The sequence below is a fragment of the Simochromis diagramma genome, unplaced genomic scaffold (assembly GCF_900408965.1).
Source record: "Simochromis diagramma unplaced genomic scaffold, fSimDia1.1 OVJJ01000604.1, whole genome shotgun sequence".
Taxonomy (NCBI): domain Eukaryota; kingdom Metazoa; phylum Chordata; class Actinopteri; order Cichliformes; family Cichlidae; genus Simochromis; species Simochromis diagramma.
This window is the reverse complement of record NW_024387416.1, coordinates 2,112,683-2,126,126: the sequence shown is the minus strand read 5'-3', so window position 1 is coordinate 2,126,126 and position 13,444 is coordinate 2,112,683. Positions and strand designations below refer to the sequence as shown.

The following is a 13,444-nucleotide window of genomic DNA, read 5'->3' as shown; positions in this document are numbered from 1 at the left end:
CGAAATCAAGAGCAGAGTATTTTTATTACTTGCGACAGCTTCCGCGCTTGAAATAGATCAATGGAAAAACTAGCGAGCTCATTCATAACTTTGCCGTTGCGAAATAACAGAGCTGATGGGAAATGGAGCGCAGATCTTTTAGTTAGTCTGTTATATATATTTTTTATATTAACTTTCCAATTTTACATTTTTATTCAGTTACATGTACAAATACCTGACACGAAGTCACGCAGGCGTCTCGTCACCGGTGCCTCCTCGCAGTGGCTGCATTGACAAATATGATCAAACTCACTAAAAGACTTAAATTAAAGGTAATTCCTGTAGTTTATCTACATATTTTAAAAATATGGTTTCACGAGCACGCAATGACACTACTATGGAGTAAACGCGACTTTCGGGTTTGATCTAAAACTTTTCTAAAACGCTAAAGTGAAAGGAAGAAAAAGTCTTAGGTTCCAGTTTAATCTTGCGAGTGTATGCTATGTACGGTCAGGCGAACGGTCAAGAGTCAGCGAAAGTGGAGCAAATTCAGCGACGTCACCGCAATTAAAGGGCCGCCTGTTTGCCAAAGATTCGGTTGATCCGTCCCCCCACATCAGTGAATTCCGTCTTCAGACTCTGATGTGAAATCCCAAATCCCTTTCATTCAAAGAACTCAATCAAAGTAAACAATAGACACATTGCTTGCCGAAAGGCTTTGTTTAAGCTTTAGCATGAATAGAGGAAGTCCCTCATGTCCCCCTGGCTGAGAACTACTCACTTTCCGCAGCACAAAGTCTCCAATGTGGTTGTACAGATGTGTTTATACGTCTGGCTAATGGAGCTCCATCAGTGCTCAAGCTGTGTGCTGTTTCTGAGAGACTTGCGAAAAGAAGTGTGGGTGTGGGGGGCTCTATAAGGCTGTTTCTATCTGTTGTTGTCACATTATCTATTTACTAATTTGTTTATTTGCCTTCGCCCCCCCCGAGAGCAGTTCAGTGGAAATGCTTAATTAATAGCTGTATGTGAAGTTGTGTTTAATCCAATAAAGTGGTGAAGGAGTCGGCACTTAACTGTCCATTTCAAAATGTGCTTTCATTCATTAGAAACTCGTGAGCAACGCGTCTTTAATGTAGTGAGCAGCGTACTGGTGGGGTTCAAATCGAGCCTGTAATGGGCTCAAGTTTGATTCTGAAAGTACAAAACCATGAATGAGTCCTTTCTGTATAACTCTGCACTAAATCAGCACCAGCAAGCTTGTGGGTTGTTGTGAGTTTGTCGAGTTTGACTAGGTTAAAAAAGGCACAAAAAAAGTCACGCTTGTGTGTGTACGCTGGATTCAGCGTGTAAATTCTGCTTAAAAACAGGCCTCGGCTTAATGCAAAATGTAACCCTGAAGTGTAATAAAGCAGCAAAGAAACAAATGCCGGTGAAACACACTTGTATTCCTAACTGTGGGTCATTGTTTGGTTTCATTTGAATGCTTGCTTCAGCATTTTAAGACAGAAGTGCCTTTTTCTTTCTTTCTTTCTTTCTTTCTCCCGAGGCCATTTTTTTCCCTTTTCTTTGCAAGCACCTGGGGTATCAAAACAAATAAGCAGGCTGCCATGCTCATGAAGGAATATAATTTAAAAGTACAGTCTGGTTGCACTCCCGAGGTCCCAAAGATGAGGCTGCACCGGCTATCTGCAGAATCGATACAGCAGTTAGGAGCGAGGATGTAGGTGGGCGACATACCGTCAATAGCTGAGAGCAAGACCCTGGAGTGGTCGTAGGCTATCACGTTGGCATATCTGTTCTTTGGTTTGTTGACCTCTAGGTTGGAGTGCTCCCATGTGAACTGCTGGCCAGGGTCGATGGACTGTAAGAGAGAAGATATTTGTTTTGTGACTGCAGTGAAACTATTTGGCTCCGTTTGGCACGTAAAACAAGATTGAATTTCACTCTTTGGCGATTCCTAGCGCGTGTTGTCAGAATGCCCACTGAAAAATGCATTTCACCTCACAACGAGTGAAAATGAAAATCATATCTATTACATTATGCGGGTGTTTAAATAAACCGCTTTAAGAGTGTGCCTGGGGCTCGAGGTCACGTCTGGTGCTGTTGTTAGACCGGGGATGCTGAAAGGTTGAAGGGTACTGTTTTAACATCATGTGTGTGGAACACAGACTTTATTCCAGTGCGTACAGTACAACACCCGCTCTGCATACACAAAGATGTGAAGTTGTTGAGTCCATAGATCAGTCTTACCCACACATTTAATCTCCCATACTTGATTTGGGTACTACTATCCAATAGCCTTTTTAGAAAGTGGGGTGTCTACACACACTGGACACAAAGTTCACTCTTTTGCTGTGCAAATGTTAAAACAGAAATGTGGGAAAACTATTTGAACTGTGTTGTTTTTGGCATGAAATAACCTCTAGATATAAAAGATTAGATTAACAAAATAATGCATTCTGAATTGGTCACAGAGGAAATTGCTTGTGTTCACATCAGCTTTTCTTATTTGATTAGCAGGATTTTATGGCTCATAGTAGAGCGCTACACTCGAGACTAGTTCAGTTTTGATATCCAGGCCCTCCTTCAGATTTGTTAAGCAGGGCTTGATAACGGTCCCCTGTTGCAGAGAAATGAACTATAAAATGTAATATCACAAAGGGAAAACATAAAGACGTGATAGATAGAGTTTCATTTCGCATTAACAGGAAAATATTGTTCCTGTGCTATTAATGATTTTTGTTTTTTTGAGTTAATCTCCAGTGAAGGCGACGGAAGACCAAGTGCAAAATAGCAAAATATGAGAATGATCGTACTTTTTTGATCATCCGTATGATCAATAAGATCAAAATCTGGCATTTTGGTGCAATTTATTGCTCATAGTTTCTTTATCTTTAACAAGTATAAACATATAAGCAGTTTAGGGTTAAACAAATATTACAGAGGTGTGTATGATTAACTTGGTGTTTTACATTTAAGCCCAATGGGAATTTATTTTAAGACCGAGTTCTTTGTCTGCAGAAATCACCTAAGCAGAAATATGTGGGAGACAAACCGCAGGCTTAGCCTGATATTTTATCAAAATATGTTGAAACAGTGGGCTGCAACATTGCTCATAATAGGAATCTTTATTTCATTGTGCTCGCAAAATTGCTTTCCACTGCTCTCGAGTAAGCACTATGAAATTGGAATTCAATGTACTTAAGCTGCAATAATGATTGGGCAGCTTGGCAGGCACCCATACAGTGACCTCATAGATTTTGGAGTTGTTGAAGGACCTGCAGAGAGAAATTGGCAGGGAAAAGGTGACCGTTCATATCTTGTACAGAAAGCACCTCTTGCTTGCATGTATTTTGAGGTACCATGAGTGTTCTGCCAGTGTAATTTCATCTACATGGCAATACGCAGGTAACAATTACAACTGCCTGAATACAGTCAGCAGGTAAGGTCTTAATGTTTAGATGGGAGTGTTTTCCATAGCATTGATACATGCACATATACAAGGAGACACACAGCTATGGCTTCTATTAACATGTTCTTATCATTAACATGTTAGGCATCTCTCTGCAAATACGTTCATTGTTATGTACTTAATTGTGGCCTGCTCTGCTCCACAGTCTGACTCCGACTACAACGTATAAACTGCAGCTAGCGATGGTAGCTCATGCTGCTCTGTAACCTCGGTGATCTTGGTGGAGTCGCACATGAGCCAGTTTTCCATGACTCCATGTTCTGGTGAGAGTAGCTCTGCAGCTCACAGCAGAGCAGAGCAGAGCCAGCGCTGCTAGCTGCAGTCCAAAACAGTGGAGTTGGAGTTTGTCTGACTGAGGATGATGAAATCTGATGAGTCAGCTGAAGACTAGAGACACCCCTTCAGCCCTGTTCGTTATAAATTAATATTGGGTGACAAAATGAGCCACCAAACACAGGATATCATTTATCTATCTATCTATTTTCCCACCCACTTAGATACTGGAAGCACCAACAGCATAATTTTTAATGACGAGAGTTCACCTTTAAATCATAAATTGATATATGTTGTGGCTGCCGCCGTGACATTTTAGTCATGTAGGCTTACTTTATAGCATACACTTGTCAAAGCGGAAAAAAGCACAGGTGTTACTAATGAAATTAATAACCCATTCAGCTGCCTCGGGAAGCAATGTCACTGAGCCAGCAGGCACAATAGCAGGGTCCTGGAACTAGAAATGGAATGTGCCATTATTAGTGTTATTAATTATACCTGTGTTGACATGTCAAACAGCCTGAAGCCTTAGTTTGGTGATGAAAGTAGTTGCCAACACCCCTACCGGCAAGCCAGCCACCAAACACATGCAGCTAAATATCATTAATTTAATATTAATTAAGTAAATTTATGTGATTTGGCCAACACTCCCCCAAAAAGTTGTAGTTTAAGCAGCTGACTCACACTCACAGAGCTCAATCAACATTAGGAATTTTCCGACACTCACCTCGTACTCCTGTGAAAACTTGAGGTTATCGTTGGCTTTCAGGCGCTCCAGATGATCCGCTAATTCCATGACAGGGATTGGAGGGTGGCTGGCCATACCTGCCAATCACATTGGACCCAAGGTCAGTCCCCCAAGTCTTTTGAGAGGGCATCACCCAAGCACAAGCAAACGGTGAATCATTAGATAAGCGGCATGTGGTTACAACAGGGAAAATGGAAGAGCGGATCGTTGTTAGGCTAGTTTGTTCACTCAAAGCAGTGACCATGCTGGTAAAGAGAATATGGGCACAGAAGCCAATGAGGAGTCACCGAGCAGACTTTGCCCCCACTGGGACCTCTCCCTACTGAGAGAGAAGAACGTTATTCACGCTGCAGTGGACAGCTAGCATGACATTAAAGCACAGACACGAACGAACATCCCAAAACAAACAGAACGAAACAAAACGAAAAGACATTCAATGTTAGGCCAGATGTTGACGTCTGCTTTGAGTGATGACATGGTTTCAAGGCTGTCATTTCAAACTCCGCCTCCTGTGATGATATAGCGTTAACATAAGATGGATTAGATGGGGATGGAGATACAAGGCTTGGCAGAAAAAAAAAGAAAAGAAAGGAGTTAAAGCTGAAAAAAAAGTATTCCAAAAACAAGTCGTGTCAAATGTGTAATCGAGACCAACTAACTTGACAAATGGAGGTTACTGGGGTGACTGGGCGCACCTGAACCTGTGGAGGAAACGGCGGTGGAATTAAATATATTGCAGACGTCAGAGCAATGTGATGACTATTGTCTTTACAAAGAGAAGGTAGAAATTGAAATGTGACAAGAGGGAGCTGCATGATTATGTGTTTTCTAAATGGGACATTCATTAGTAACATACAAATCACCATGCTAGAAGCTTTGCTATGCCACCATGCTTATTTCATGGAAATAAGAAAGCATACGGGGAACAGAATCGCAAATCACTGCGACCGCTTTATTTGCCACTGTTTTTACACTTGACCGCCGGCATTGTAATGTATCAGCTGATTCTCGATCCTCCCTCAAACTCTGCTTTTGTGTCTCACAGGTGGCCTTTGTTGTTGGTGAGACGACACTGGCTTATGGCGATAGCTAGACCAAGCATTCATTCCCAGCTTGTCCAATAATGTCCTTTTTAAAACAAGCCTTTGGAAGCGGCACATTTTTCGACTTGCAGGGTTTGTTGTGGGGTTTCACACATTTATCCAAACTATAATCTCTTTCTCTTTATGGTATCGAAAACTAAGAAGCATAAAGCAAGTAAAAAGCAAAAATGAAATCAAGCAACACAGAGTCCAAAATGAGATACAAACCACTATCTCCTGGCAGGATAACTTATGTCAGTACCATACTCTGCAAATGTGAGCATCGCCATTGCTTAAGATCCAGTGTTGCTGCAACCAGTGCATCAAGAGATCAATGCAAAATAACAGCAGATAACTAACTTTATTAAAGCTGATACTTTTGCCCTGCTGATATATATCGCCTGATATTACCTGTTTGCAGATACACCGATATCGCCATTTATAACAGCTGATGAATGAAAGTTAAAAAACTATAGAAGAGATTGGAGAAGCACCCTATTAACTATGTGGATAGCCTGTCCACCACAGAGCAACCTCTCTGTTGGCTACACTACTGAAAAGGGACTTTTTCCTTCCCACTGTTGCCAAGTGCTAGCTCATAGTCTGCCATCTGATTGTTGGGGTTTTCTCTCTATTACTGTGGGGCCTTTACCTTACAATATAACACACCTTCAGGGGAATGTTATTGTGAATCGCTGCTATATAAATACAACTGATATGAACTGAAACGCTACAAACAACCCGCTAATCTGAGCAGTTTAGAAGAGCTTAAAGGAGTAGCCTTTTTCGACAGTACAACAAGATTATTTTTAAGCTGCAGTGTCACACTATCTTAGCAAGAACTCATCAATACACAGACGAAACGTCAGGGGATCTGCTTATATTTTATGTGTCTGAAAGAAAAAGAATATCGGCAGATTTTTGCCTCACCAAGTGTCTTAAAAGTCCTGTCTCTTTTGCTCTAGTGTTTGATGCTCTGGGGTGAGAACGTATTGAACATGCTACTTGGAGGCTTGTCAGTATAATAGCAATGCAATAGTTTATGTGTAGGTGTCAGTATATTTAAGAGCTTAGATAAAGGGAAAAAGATGAAAGAAAATTCAACAAGACTCCTTTTTGTTTATGGTGTCAACATCTGGACTATGGCGAAAGATCTCCACCTTAAGAATTTATGTGCCATTATGACACACCAGCTGGGTGTTAGTCTGTCTCTGCAGAGGTGATATCTCATTTTGGTTTCTGGCACAAGTGGGCATTAGCTAATGGAAGCTGCAGCGTTTTCCCACCCACTCTCGCGTCTCTCTGAAAGACGGCAAAGGCCGTTTCTATTGCAACCCACTACTCAAAATCCATTTCCACCACTGGGGGACAATGAAGGTACCTTTTCCAACACACTGTCGCTCAAACATCAAGCGTCCTTAAGATGAAAATGTCCATTGACGGGGTAAAGAGCTGAGAGAGAGTAGGGGAGAGAGGTGGTCTAATGTAGAAGCTGCTTCAGGACTTGAGAGAAAAGTGGTCAGGTGGTAGGAAAAAGAAATGTTTGGCCCTTTTTGAGCCAAGATACCAGCACTCAAAAAGGCTGTTTGGGGGGAAAAGTGATGGCTTGAGAGGCGAGCGAAATAGTGGAAGGATAGTTGAGATCACTCTGAGCCAAAAGGAAAAATACCCCTCTGCTGGGATGAAACACTCTGTAATGGCCCCTAAAATCATTGGAGAGCATTCATAAATATGCATAATCTTTAGCAAAAATGAGCCTGCGGGGATAATTCATCCTCCTTTCATACTAGCCGACCTGAAAAATATGGCATTGTTGGCAGTCTCTGAACACCTGTCCCAAAGCAGCGAGTGCCAGAGGAACTCAAACGGCAGTCAAGTGTGCCACTCTTGGTCAGCATGGAGGCAAAGATGCATGCGACCTTTCCAGGCGATAAATGGACTGTGACTCCCGTCTTTTCCCGAGGCGAGAAACGGCCGCACGACTGAGCCACGGCGCGACCGCTCACCTCAGCACTAAAGGTCGGCGCGAGTAAACATCGCTGTTTACAGCTTGTCACCGCTTTCGTATCCCTATGGCCTGCATACCGAATGAAACACACGGACGTTCTGTATTTTGCTCAACTTCCGCGATGTTCCTTGTACTAACAGGACTACACCGCTACAGAGTGACAGGTCTGGATGACCTGGATAACCCAGGTGCAGAGGAAGATGACAGATGTCACGAAACTGTCAAGCTCGCATTTCTGCCTCTCCATTTCCTCCCTGAGAAATGTCTCCAGGGAGGCCCGTGTCAGTGCTGACCCTCTGTGTCTTCTCAAGCACCTGTCCATTATCTACCTGCAAACTGCTCACACAGTCTGTGCCAATCTCACTGCAAAGATGATGTGTTTTCTTACAGTGAGGTCATATTAGGCTAGCTGAATTAATTAAAGCAAGCACTCAGTAGCACTGACATCCTCAGTCTTAAATTCACACCACACCAAGACGACAACATGTGGCATCGTTCGGGATACTTACCGGGTGTTTGGAAGTTGAGACGTCGCAGCTCAACTGGATCAGTGGGATGATGAAGCGGCATTTCCTTGCTGTTGGGGAGACTACCTTTTCTAGCTTCAGACTCGGCTCGTTTTCTGTGGAGCAAATTGTCAATTTTAATTAATTCCGGGAGATTATTTGACTAATTTGTACTCAAAACTCTTAATTGTTATTGTGTAACCTCAAAGCTTGCCTCGCGGTCTCATGAATAATGAAGGCACATATGTAATTAAGGAAGTGACAGGGCTACATTCTTGTAGTACACAGGGCTATAAGAGGTAGGCAAAATAACATCACGTTATAGTATAAAGCCATCAAGTACAATACGCCCTTAGACAGTAAATACTACCTTTAGCAAAGCCTTTTGTTCACTTTTCACTACTAATGTCAGGCGAAGGTTTGGATACAACTTTTTAGTAATTTGGAAGCTGTAGCTGGGGTTGGTTTAAGAGTGCATTACATTATATATTGATAGTGTTTTTTGTTTCAGAGAAAACTTGCTCCACTCCCTTTTTAGTTTTGTTAGATTCTCGAATCAAGTGCCACTTTCACAGATGTAAATGTAGTTCATTCTTTAAAAAAGAAGCAAGTTAGGGGGTCATGTTGCACCACGAATACAAAGTTAATTAGCAGTTGGAAAGGTCAAGCTGTTTGTGCTTTGATCTCCTCCTATCAAACACAGCAGATGTAAGCAACATGCTTCCCAGGTCATTTCAACTCCAAATGAGAGACAGCAGTTTCTATAGGTTTAGGTATCATATGCACAGCAAGGACGAGGGGGGGGAAAAAAAGGGTTTTGAAAGGAATTAGGTCTTTATCTATTTCTTTCTCACTCTTACCTGTCCGGCTTGCTGCTCCATTGGTGAGCAAGAAAAGAAATATCAACAAAACATTAGGTGGTAAGACCGTTGACTTTGTATACTGGAGAATGCCATAAACTTTTCCTTAGAATAAGTAAATGGCTGGCTTGCATGAGAGACAAACGATACCAATCATATCTCAGTTTTTGCTTCGCGTGCGAGATTAGTGATGCTTCACTTCAGAGATTATGCTCAATTATGCAGCCTTGGGGCTCTTTGTTTCAAATGCTACAGTTTCCCAGGTGCATCCAAGATTTGTACATTGTATCTCTGCTATTTCAAGCAGTTTCAGCTGATTGCTTCTTGTTCGAGCATAAAAGTCATCTCTTGACTCTTAATTGCTGTGTCTGCCTTCTCCTGCCTACCACTGTTGCATTTATTAAAGTCACGACGTCGGCACGTTCAAGTGGGATCAGGATCTCGGATGAATGTGTGCAAGTCAAGCACATAAGAGCGTTCAAATTTGTTTTATTTAAAACAAAACGATCGCGCTCTATTGATTCGGCAGTCCGACCATCCTGTCGTCCCCCCCTGCGAGATCGCTAATAACGATAACATCAGCGGGGGTGGATGTGCTCTCGTTAAGACTGAGATATCCACTCTCTGTAATGTATACGGTACACTGTGGCCCAAGCACACGAAAACAGAGTAGTAGTACTGCTGCAAGTCAGAGAGAGCAATAAATGAGCATCTCTGCAAACGCAGTAACGTTAAGCACCAATTTAAAAATCAAACAAACACAAATGAGCACTGCCCTTCTGTTCTATGTGTTAAATGCGCACATGAAACTACAGTGAGGCAGATTAATGTGATATGACTCTAACAATAATGATAATACTGATTTAAAGCACTGATGAGGATACCTTGCTTGCGATCGCACCGCAACCCTAGTTGGCCCTGACTTCTGTTTCTCTCTGCTCATCATACCCGCGCCCTTTCCTATAGCTCAGCAGAACATGCTTGTTTCCATTTGTTTTGCACAGGAGGCGACTTTTGTCACATAAAAATTGATCTTGACAAGAGAAATATATGCTGGTTATGCACTAAATGTTCCCTAATGTGGCAGTGACACTGGCTGGGTAATCGATGTGTAAATCTGCCTGCCACGAATGGAAAGACCAAAGCCAGCCGCATATGCAGTCCATGCTCACTTTCAAGTCACCTTTGTATTATCTCAAATTTTATATGAACGAATGCCAAGGACAATAAAATGCAAGAGCCAGAATAAAGCTGTACCTCTAAACCTCTTTACATTACACTGATAGTATTGATGGATTTTTTTTTTTGGTCTTCGGTATTGGTACTGTTATGTGATTTGGGCTTGTGCTGACTCTTCAGTTACTAATCTTACCCTTCCAAAATTAAACCTTGAGGACTACTGTTAAATTCTGCTTAGGCCTGGACATTTGATTGAATGAACACTGCAGAAAATCTGCCTTATGTAAAAGGTGAGAAGGGACAAGATAGCAAAGTGTGTAGATGTGTAAGTGTGCACCTTCAATATGTGCCTGTCCCGGCAAAACAGGAGGGCAGCATAAGGTCAAAGCCTGGATCAAGAGCTGAGTCCCCCCTCCCGTGGAATAGGTAGTGGGATAAAGGAAGAGGCTGGGAAGCTATCCCAGGCCCCAGGGCCTTTCAAAGGCTGCACACACACATGCGGTGACATGCAGCAGATAGTCAAAGCTCTCCCCTCCTACGCTTGACTGATGAGCAGTGACAGCACGAGGTCTGACTACCACTAGGGGGTTTTAGGCAAAAAAAAAAAAAAGAGGCTGTTTTGATTCAGTGTGAAAATGCACTACAGCAAGTGTTTTTTTTTTTACAGTGTTACATGGGTTTAAGAGTGTGTGTTTGTGCGTGCAGGGGGCGGAGGGACGTGTCTGATTAACTTTCAGTCAACGCACGTGTCTGTTTGAAGGATCGTGGGCGACTGCACTTCATGCCTTGACAGCTTGGGTAGCTGCATTCTTGAATTCACTTACAAGAGATTAAAAGTGTGTGTGTGTGTGTGTGTGTGTGTGTGTGTGTGTGCGCGCAACTGGCTTTGACAGTCACGGCTTGTCTGAAGATCAATGCACCTTATGGTTTTAGCTACATTCTTACATTTAGCATCTGCACTCAAATGTGCTAACTGCAAATTCATGCGTGGGGTTTTTAAAATACATTTAAATACTTATTGGTAACACTTGAATGCTCGGTGACTATAGATGACATGAATTTAAAGTGCACGTATGCGGTCTAAGTAGTAAAGTGCGTGTACATTAGTGCATTGTTTTATACTGTCTCCTTTGCAGTCAATGTGCACTAGCACAGAAATAGAGTTCAGTGACTTCCCACCTACACTGAAGGGGGAAAAATACATGGCTCTTTATTGGCTTTGTATGCAGCTGGTATTTCCAGTGGAATGTGGAGTTTAAAGCTACGGCTAACTGCCTTAGCTAATCACAGACATTTGCTAAGAAAAACATCCCTAACATTAGCTGTTTAACAGCTAACTACATACAGAGATATGGCGCCAGAAGTTAGGCCAACCCCATTAGCGGGCATTGGTATCAGAGTCTGACGTGTTTGCGTGTTAGTGTGTCTTTTCACGCGAAGCTAGCTGTATATTCTGAATTGGATTCTCATGCTTGTGCTCCCTGTGTGTTAATTAGCTTTTTAAATCCTCACCTCTTGTAAAGGAGGATGGCAATGACGATGCATATGATGAAGACAACAGCTAGCACAGGCCCCACCACCCAGATGAGGCCCTCCTCCTCATCGATGATTGGCTGGGGATCGATGTCGGCTGAAACGACCGAGTCCGAGTAGGGGCTGGTAGCATACATAATCTGAGCCAGGGAAAAACAAATTAAAGGTAAATGTTCTGAAATACGCGCCATTTTTAAAAAAAATGAAAGGTTTGTCCAGTTTTCTGTGCATCATTTCGACATCAAAAGTGTTGGCGGATACAACAAACCCAATGTAAACGCTTTCCAGGGTGTCAAATGTGCTACACGCAGTCTGATACCCTCTTATATCCGGATTTAACAGTTTGTTTTGTTTCCGCTTCTTTTTACTCTAACTTTAACTCGTTGGTTAAAAAAAAGTGTTAGGGGGTGTTAAAAAATAACATTTATCCACGGAGTGGTCTCTAACACGCTCCATATGTGGGTAAGGACCTTCTCACTTTTCTCTGATGCTAAATGACACCTCATGCATGTCTTTTAGATGCCAGCAGCTTTGACAAAGCGTCAGTATTTGACGCCCTGGGAATGAGAGCGGGCTAGTACATCTAGACCTATTTTTGGGTGCCTGAGGTATTTAAAGCAGCACTGCAAACCTTCAGTTAATATACGGACACTGCAGAGCATATCTTGGCGAAGACAGACATGACCAACAATACATATTAAAAGCCAATTCAAAGTTTTTCTGTGTAGTTCCTTCTAAGCCGGACTTTGACCAATCAGAATTATCTTTAGTATCTTTCCTATACTGGAGCCTTGATTGAACTATTCCACAGTCCAAGTGAAGATTAAAAAAAAAAAGGTCCAGTGGGAAGAAAATATATGCTTCAGTGGGCAAATTAGAGATTTCCCTCCGTCCGTCATTATCGTTTTTGCTCTACCTGAACTCAGGGTTAGTGGAGAGAGTGTGAGGCAGCACTATAGACCCTGCAGCTCATCAACTCCATCATCTTGCCTGCAGCTGCCTAATCATGCAGCTTTCTGGTCTTCAGTACAGACAGACAAATGCACACACACACACTAGCTGCAGCAGCGAAGATAAGGCGGACCGCACACTGGATGCAATTAAAGAGGAGCGCTGTTATCGAGGTGTTCTCGCGATCAGCTAAGGTCTTAAGGGGCTTCTCTCCCTAAAGCAGCAAGGGTCAGCTTCTTCTGGCTGCAGCTTTAAGTTTTAAAGTCCAACGCCTCAAAAGGACTCAGAGTAACACATCTGACCAGAAGCCAGCTCCGACGCTCAGCCAGGACGCGGCACGGTTAACCTCCTCTGCTTACCAACACGGACAGCTGCTTTTTATTTTTTTATTTTAAGAACAAAGAATGTGAAATCACTAGCAAGGGGGCTTCCTAACGGGAAGAAAACTTATACTCGAGTATCGCGGGGTAGACTTACATTCTCGGACATCTCCAGAACAGCAAGCACAAAGAAGATGTATTCCTGGCCATTCTGAAGTTGCTTGTTCTCAAAGTCCCCATAGATCTTTCCATCTCCCAGGGTGAACTGTTTGGGCAGGTCTTTGAAGTAAGCAGCGATATAGGCTTTGGGTTCTGCCTGCCTCTGGAAACGAAGGCCCCTGCTCGTTCGGTTTATCTCCTTCAGCAGCTACAGTGAGGAGTGAGAAGCAGACAGTTGATAACACACAGGCACACGTTCCAGTACACACATGAAAACAAATCCACACAAACCAAATATCTCTATCTAGATTTTTTTCTTCTTCTTCTTTTTTTCCCCTGATCGCTGAGCTGAAAACGCTGATTGCAAAAAAAAA

General features: G+C 42.6%; 1 protein-coding gene across 40 annotated transcripts in view; it reads right to left on the bottom strand.

Moving 5' to 3' along the window:
- The window catches only part of LOC120721802 (receptor-type tyrosine-protein phosphatase delta-like), a 404,829-nt gene that overhangs the window by 17,945 nt on the left and 373,440 nt on the right, over positions 1-13,444 (bottom strand). For 18 of the 40 annotated variants that reach the window (XM_040012365.1, XM_040012369.1, XM_040012383.1 and 15 more), the window contains 7 exons: positions 13,069-13,278; positions 11,620-11,780; positions 8,929-8,940; positions 8,072-8,184; positions 5,132-5,173; positions 4,452-4,549; positions 1,717-1,840 (listed from right to left, as the gene is read on the bottom strand). In XM_040012365.1, the coding sequence (XP_039868299.1) occupies positions 1,717-1,840; positions 4,452-4,549; positions 5,132-5,173; positions 8,072-8,184; positions 8,929-8,940; positions 11,620-11,780; positions 13,069-13,278 (760 nt within the window). The remainder of the gene's footprint in view (positions 1-1,716; positions 1,841-4,451; positions 4,550-5,131; positions 5,174-8,071; positions 8,185-8,928; positions 8,941-11,619; positions 11,781-13,068; positions 13,279-13,444) is intronic. The other 22 variants (XM_040012380.1, XM_040012381.1, XM_040012382.1 and 19 more) reach the window with 3 other exon arrangements.